Here is a 7,387-nt window from a genome sequence, read left to right as displayed (position 1 = left end):
TTAGGTGCCACAGTTCAAAGTAAGTACCTCAGTGCCCCTTCCCTGGACACACAGCAGGGGCAGAATACTCAGAGGGAGAGTTAGCCAACAGAGAGTCGGTCACTGTTTTTCAGAGGAGATTATTTCAGCAAGTGCGTGCAGTCGCTTGAAGGTTGGCAGAAGTAGCAAAAACAGCAAGTGGTTATCAAAGTGAGACTCAGCGGCAACATTTTCAAACTTTGTGTCAAGTGAAGCTTACAAAACGTCACCATGAAACTGAAGCTACCAAATCCAGGACTGGATGACAGAATACCTTCTCACAGCGACTTGGAGAGGATGGAGAAGGAGGAGGCTGGGGACAGACCAAAATGGGACAACAAAGCGCAGTATCTGCTCACCTGTGTGGGCTTCTGTGTGGGACTTGGTAATGTCTGGAGGTTCCCATACCTGTGTCAGAGTCATGGAGGAGGTAAGCAGGGAGGACTGGGACAGGATTTGACAGATATCGCTTTATAGACTTTTATAGAAGGAGTCTGGTGTATATTATAGATTAAATGTTACAAAAGAGTTTCTCAGTATGTGCAATTAATTTTGACAAATTTAAAAACTCGTGTTTCTTAAAGCTTTTCACATCATTTGTGCCATTTGTGGTGCTTGATACATCAATTTCTTTTATGAAAAGCCAAAACTAAATCTAATAATCTACTTTAAAAAAATAAAACAATTGTACTGTTATGAGTCTTTACGCTGGAAATACCTATTCATTCCCTGTCTAAAATTATTCCATTTTTACCCCAATGAGGCATTTTGATGTGAGTATCTATTTGAAACCGTAACGAAACACCATGAATTGTTCACACTTCTACAGCTAACATGATCATGCCATGCAATGGTGAAAGAGTGAATCTTGATTCCTATATTGCTCAGTATAAAAAAAATAAAACATGTATAGCTCTTTGAGTTTATGGATGTTTTTATGGGAACTTTTTTTCTTTGTTAAAAAAAGTAAATAAATTAGTAAATCAATTTTAAAAAGTGGATCACGCTACATAGCTAACTTATTACAAATTTGAATGTTTTACTTCCAGGAGCATTTATGATTCCATTCCTTATCCTGCTGGTGCTGGAGGGAATCCCACTGCTGCACTTAGAGTTTGCCATTGGCCAGCGGCTGAGGAAGGGCAGCGCGGGAGTGTGGAAATCGATCAACCCTTGCCTGACCGGAGTTGGTGTGTAAAGAAAAAAATAACAAAACAAAAAAAAAAAAAAAACACAATTTTGGTAGCGTTTGTTTGCAGCAATGCTAGCGGCCTGGCCCAGGGATAGAAATTACATCCGTCTGTTGTTCATTTGCCATTTTGTAGGATTATGAATCCTACAACCTTTGATGGTCCTGTTACTAAGCACCACCAAAGCCTCTTTTCTTCCAGGATGCTGTTGGTTCTGCCTTGGTGCCTTTTAAGAAGCGCCTGTGTTTTGATGGGTTTTAAAACTGATCATTATGCAGCAGTATATAGAATAAAGGAATTGTAATTTCCACTGCACTTGCATCAGTTGTTTAAACTTTGGAAGAACAGCAGTGTTTGGAGTCATCTGGGTAAATTGTTTTTTGGCACCTTTTTTTTCTTTTTTTGAAGCTGTATTGGATCTGATTCTTTATAAAGCACCATGTTGGTGAAAATGAGGCTGAACAGAATGCTATAGTCTGTCTCACAAGACTTTTAATAAACTTTTACATTCATACATTTATGGTTTAATCTATGACTTTGGTGATGCCTAAAATTTTAATTTACCACCATCGTCAGGCCTTATACAGACCAAACTCCCTCATCTATGTTTTGTGCTTTGTGTGTTATGCAAATTCTGCATAAGGTAAACATCATACCTGCTTTATATGAGGATACTGGTGGGTTTACTCAAATTTTTTCATGCTGTTTTTTGTAGGTGTAGCATCCTTGCTTGTGTCTTTTTTGGTGGGAATGTACTACAACACCATCATGGCTTGGATCATGTGGTATCTATTCAACTCCTTTCAAGATCCTCTGCCCTGGAGCCAGTGCCCCCTCAATGCTAACAGAACAGGTATGATTTCATTTATCGAGGTAACAGCGCTCCCAAAACCCACATGTGATGTCACAGCAAGTGGTAAAAAAGTGCTGTTTTTTACTTTAACATCCTAAATGTAATCTTTCCTTTGCAGGATTGGTGGAGGAATGTGCACGGAGCACTACTACTGACTACTTCTGGTACAGAGAGACTCTGAACACTTCAACAGCTATTGATGAGGCTGGAGGTCTGCAGTGGTGGATGGTTCTGTCTCTGGTGGCTGCCTGGACTTTGCTCTACGTTTGCTGCATCCGTGGGATTGAGACAACTGGCAAGGTCTGAGAGTAGCAATAAATCTAAGAAATGTATTATGGGAGGGTTTCCTACATGTTGAAAATAATAGACTATTGGATTGGTCTTTGAATTATATGCCATGATTTCATTCCTCAGGCTGTGTACGTCACTTCCACTCTGCCATATCTGGTCCTTACCATCTTTCTCATAAGGGGACTGACTCTCAAAGGCTCGTTCGATGGAATAAAGTTCCTCTTCACGCCAGATGTAAGCATTTCTATATTCCAAACAAAATATGCCACTATTGGCACTCTTCTTTTCATGCAATATTTTCAAAGCAGTTGGACCTTTTGTAAAAAGTGCTTATTGTATTGGTGTAACAATATCAAAAAGCATTGTCTATATTTGCTAATGATAGCCTTATATGAAAACACAGTGTCTATTCAATATAGCGCTATATAGTCAGAAGTGAAGGGGTTGAATTAGCTTGTTATGGCATAATGGTTTGTGGTTTTGGTTGAAGTATAGTTTTATTATCTGATAAATGGAAAGCTTTTTTTTATGTTGGAGACAATCAGGTTTCTGATTCTCTGGTTGTACTTCTTACACAAAATTATTCCGGACACTAAAAAGTTACCAGAAGCCACTTATGATCTTACACTTACAGGAAGTAAAAAAGTGGTATTAATCTTATCTAGCGCTTAGAAAGAGAGTGCATTTTCAGAAATACCAAGCTCTTCCTTTACAGCTTTGCTAATCTCAAGATACGGTGTTCTAAGGTGTGCAGAAACAAAAGATAACTACCACGAGTGACCAATGATAAGGAATTTATAATGGTGTCTGCCATAAACCTTAATTACAAGACTGATAAAAGCTGATAATCATGGTTGACATACAGTAAACCCAAAGAGTATATTCCAATTCATGAGTAATAAACTGTTGTGGCTTTAAAAAAAAACAATTTCCATGTTGCAATTGATCAAGCTCATACACCGACCTTCGTATTACAACTCCTTTCTTTCCTGTTGCATTGTGTCTCCTTGAAGGTCAAACACACCATAAAACAAAACTCTAATCCTAGTCTACCCCAACACATTGATTATTAACAACGACCACAACAGTGAGAAAGTGTGTTGAGTGTCACAACATTCAACAGAAAGTAATTTGCAGCTTTTCCAATAATTTCTATTGATTCTCTTTTAGATTGATGAGTTAATAAATCCATCGACCTGGTTGGATGCCGGGGCTCAGGTTTTCTACTCTTTCTCCTTGGCATTTGGTGGTCTCATCTCTTTCTCCAGTTACAACTCCGTCCAGTGAGTAAACGTCTCAGTTATGGAATCATAGTGGAACCCCTCAGTTTACTGGCTCTTCTTACACAATCTCCCCCCGAAATATGTTCTTACAGCAACAACTGTGAACAAGACGCTGTTATCATCGCCATCATCAACGGCTGCACCTCTGTGTACTCTGCGACAGTGATCTATTCCATCATTGGCTTCAGAGCAACAGAAAAGTTTGATGAATGCATCGGAGGGTGGGTTTCACATTTTCCCAAAACAAGACTTTACAAGCAAGCAAAACAGGGCCCAACTTATGGCAAGATGCTTTTTTGTTTTTGTCATTTGCAGCAACATCTTGAAGCTGACGAATACTTTTGACTACCCTGAAAGCAGCATCACAGATAGCAACTACGACATGGTTCTGGCTCAACTTAACCAGACGAATCCAGATATCATCCAAGGATTGCAGTTACAGACCTGTGACTTGCAGGCTTTACTTAGTCAGGTCAGAGTAATTTATTTTTTTGTTTATTTCATGGTATAACCACTGTTTTTAGTTTAAGAAAAGTCTGGTGAAATTCAGTGTTGCATAAAAGATCCAGGTTCTAAAAGACATGGCCTATATATCCTCAGGGTGTGGAGGGAACAGGTTTGGCCTTCATCGTGTTCACAGAAGCCATCATCAAGATGCCCTTTTCCCCTATCTGGGCTATTCTTTTCTTTGTCATGCTCTTCTGTCTTGGCCTCTCGACTATGTTTGGGAACATCGAGGGAGTAGTGGTACCTTTGCAAGACCTTAGAGTGCTGCCCAAGTCTTGGCCAAAAGAAGTTTTATGTGGTAATTTAACTTATATTCGTTATTGAGCATGAAATGTTTTGTCAACATTAGAATATCTGAGTGTAACCAATTTATTGTGTTATTTTTTTCAGGTCTGACCTGCTTAGTCTCTTGTGCTATGGGACTCATATTTGCTCTGCGCTCAGGGAACTACTGGTTAGCCCTTTTTGACAACTTTGCAGGATCTGTTCCGCTTCTGGTCATCGGATTCTGTGAAATGTTTTCAGTTATCTACGTCTATGGTATAGATAGGTGAGTCACTGGTAGGCTATAGATCAAGTGTAAGAAATGATAGTTTGTACTTTATTATTTATTAACAAATGTAAAATAATAAAATTGCTGTTTTGAGTATTGTTAGCTTTTAGCTTAAAGCTATACTGGGCTGAGGGGGCTTTAAGGTTCTGTTTATACTCGGAATAAGCGTGTACCTTGGGTTATTCAATCACAACTGGACAGCTCCAAACACATCAGTTCATCCTTGACAACTACCATAAGCCTTGAGGGACCACATGCAATGGGCTAGTTTCACCATTCTATATGGGAATAATCAATTGGCCTTCATAATTTTTGTGCCAAAAGACCAAATTCATATAAATCATTATCTGCCTGGATCATTAGCAGTATCAGCCTCTATTAGCCCCAGACTCTGTACAGGAGCTGGTCCTGTGCTAACATTTTTCTTATTAGAGGACAGCAAATAGTTTCTGTAGGCAGCTGTCCTGCACTCTGGTCGAGCACACATTTGTTTAACTGTGCTGAAAGAAAATAATTGTACAGGACACAATTGGAGATGGGTGTGTCCTGAGTGTGCCCCGGCTGTGTCCACACCTGCACTTAGAGCTTGTAATTGGATTACTAAGAATGCATGTTAATGCACGTGAAACCAAAGGTGATTTTGTCGATACTGATACCTATGCTTTTTTTCAAAAGCCTAATGTGTTAAAGGAGCAGTTCACTATTTAAGACCTTGAGTCCCAGTTCCAGCTTGTTTATCAAGAATAAGAAATGAGGAGACCATTTTCACAACAATAGCTCATTTCTATCCATTTTGGCTGTTTTCGCTGGTCCATCCTGCTGCTACAGACAGGGTTCCATTGGGCACTCTGTTCAATGTCCTTAAAACAATACTAATGTTAATTTTAAAGAAAAGGTCAACTCACCGGGTGGTTCGTGGATGTTCCTGTGTCCCAAAAAAAAATTGCGTTGCGAAATAAAAGTTATTTCTTGCTTTATTTAGCATTTTGTAATCCAATTGTATTCCGTTTGGAAGACTTTTCACTTTCACTTTCACTGTCAGATCACTGCGCCAGGGCTAGAGCCTCAGACTCAAATATAGAGCGGATGTTTACGTGCGTCGTGATTTAGCATGAAAAATAGTTCCTGAACAGCAAAGAACAGTGAACTGTTCCTTTAAAAGAAGGGAATTTCAAAAATTGAGTGTTTCAAATTCACATCAAAACTCAGATCTTATCTTGCTTATCTTAACATGTTAGTGTTGATACTTTTAATAAAGTAACAATCCTAAAATAAACACATTTGGAAATCGCAAATATCGATACTTAAGTATCGATCCGCACGACATTCACACATAACAAGATACACAGTTCACACAAAGTTGGTTTATACCAAGGTAACAAACCGGAGTCAGCAGCATCAGTCTGTTGAGCAAAGAGAAACAGCCACACGTGAGCAGGATTAGAACTCATGAAACTACAAGGTTGTGTTTTATCTGTGACTTCATACATACTCATCTACATTATTCCTTCCTTTTATTGCTTCCAAACAGGTTCAACAAGGACATTGAGTTTATGATCGGCCACAAACCCAATATCTTCTGGCAGGTGACATGGAGGGTGGTTAGCCCACTCATTATGATCGTCATCCTGATTTTCTACCTTGTTACCAAAGTCACTAAGCCTCTCACCTATTTGGTTTGGGACCAGGAGGCGGTAAGTGTGAACAGTAAAGAGATAGTTTTTTGTTTTTTTTGGGCAATAACGTCTCAAGAATCTTATCTGAATATAATATATTGTGAAAATTTCACTTCTTCCCTATAATGATGGTTCTAAACAAGCTGTTATTTCTGACCTCTTGTTGTGTAACTAACATTCTCCTTGACTCTGCCAACAGGAGGATTTTCCCATCCTTGAGGAGCGTCCCTATCCCTCCTGGATCTATGTCATCGTCTTCATCCTGGCTGGCATTCCCTGTTTAGCCATCCCCTTCATTGCCCTCTTCAAATTCCTGCAGATGAAATGTTGCAAGAAGGACTACCATGAGGATACAGTGGCCACACTCTCTGCCAAAATACAAATGAATGACAAAAATAAGTTTTAGATGGATTGCCTTTCTATGAATATTCAATGTGACTCGACTTGTGCGGTATGCTGCTTTTTTATTATCACCTGTGGTGATAAGTATACCTTAGTGACTAAAGATTTTTATCTTTAAAAAGCATAACAAATTTTGAAAGTGTTAACAGTAAAAGGCTTTGAAGTATAATATAATCGAACATACTTATATTCTGACATAAGTTTCCTTCTGTAACTTGTTCAGTGTGTAAGTTTACATTGTACATTAATTTAATAGCTTGATGCTGTGGGATGTTTGCTCTGGGTAAAACCATTTTTTACCATATTATATTCAACAATACACAGAATTCCAACGATACACTGTGAACACATCTGGCATGTTGTTGTAGGTGGAGAAAGAGTGGAGAAATTGTTTTGCACATGACAAGAAGGATTGATGAATGATTACTAAGTGTTAAATCTTTTGGTTAAAATGCCATCCAGATACATTTTTGTGCCCGGGGAAGTATAAAAAAAAGCTAAAACGTTGTGTGCTGAAGGGCTTCACTTTTTTTAATGGGTCAGGTTGTATCTGAATGAACTTGTCACAACATCAAAGTCCTCAGTTTTACAAAATAACTGTTCAGGGTAGCAGT

At 38.8% G+C, this 7,387-nt stretch overlaps 1 protein-coding gene across 1 annotated transcript; it reads left to right on the top strand.

Annotated features, from left to right (window-relative positions):
- The first annotated feature begins 249 nt into the window (after positions 1-249).
- LOC142367254 (sodium-dependent neutral amino acid transporter B(0)AT1-like) lies at positions 250-6,777 on the top strand. The gene is made up of 12 exons (XM_075449236.1): positions 250-448; positions 1,068-1,208; positions 1,924-2,061; positions 2,180-2,361; positions 2,476-2,586; positions 3,523-3,635; positions 3,728-3,856; positions 3,951-4,107; positions 4,236-4,440; positions 4,533-4,692; positions 6,227-6,389; positions 6,571-6,777. Exons 1-12 carry the CDS (start codon positions 250-252, stop codon positions 6,775-6,777), a joined length of 1,905 nt encoding a protein of 634 aa, XP_075305351.1.
- The last annotated feature ends 610 nt before the right edge of the window (positions 6,778-7,387 follow it).

This window comes from Odontesthes bonariensis, chromosome 18 (assembly GCF_027942865.1).
Source record: "Odontesthes bonariensis isolate fOdoBon6 chromosome 18, fOdoBon6.hap1, whole genome shotgun sequence".
Lineage (NCBI taxonomy): Eukaryota > Metazoa > Chordata > Actinopteri > Atheriniformes > Atherinopsidae > Odontesthes > Odontesthes bonariensis.
Note: the sequence above shows the minus strand (reverse complement) of the source record. Positions and strands in the feature narration are given on the sequence as shown.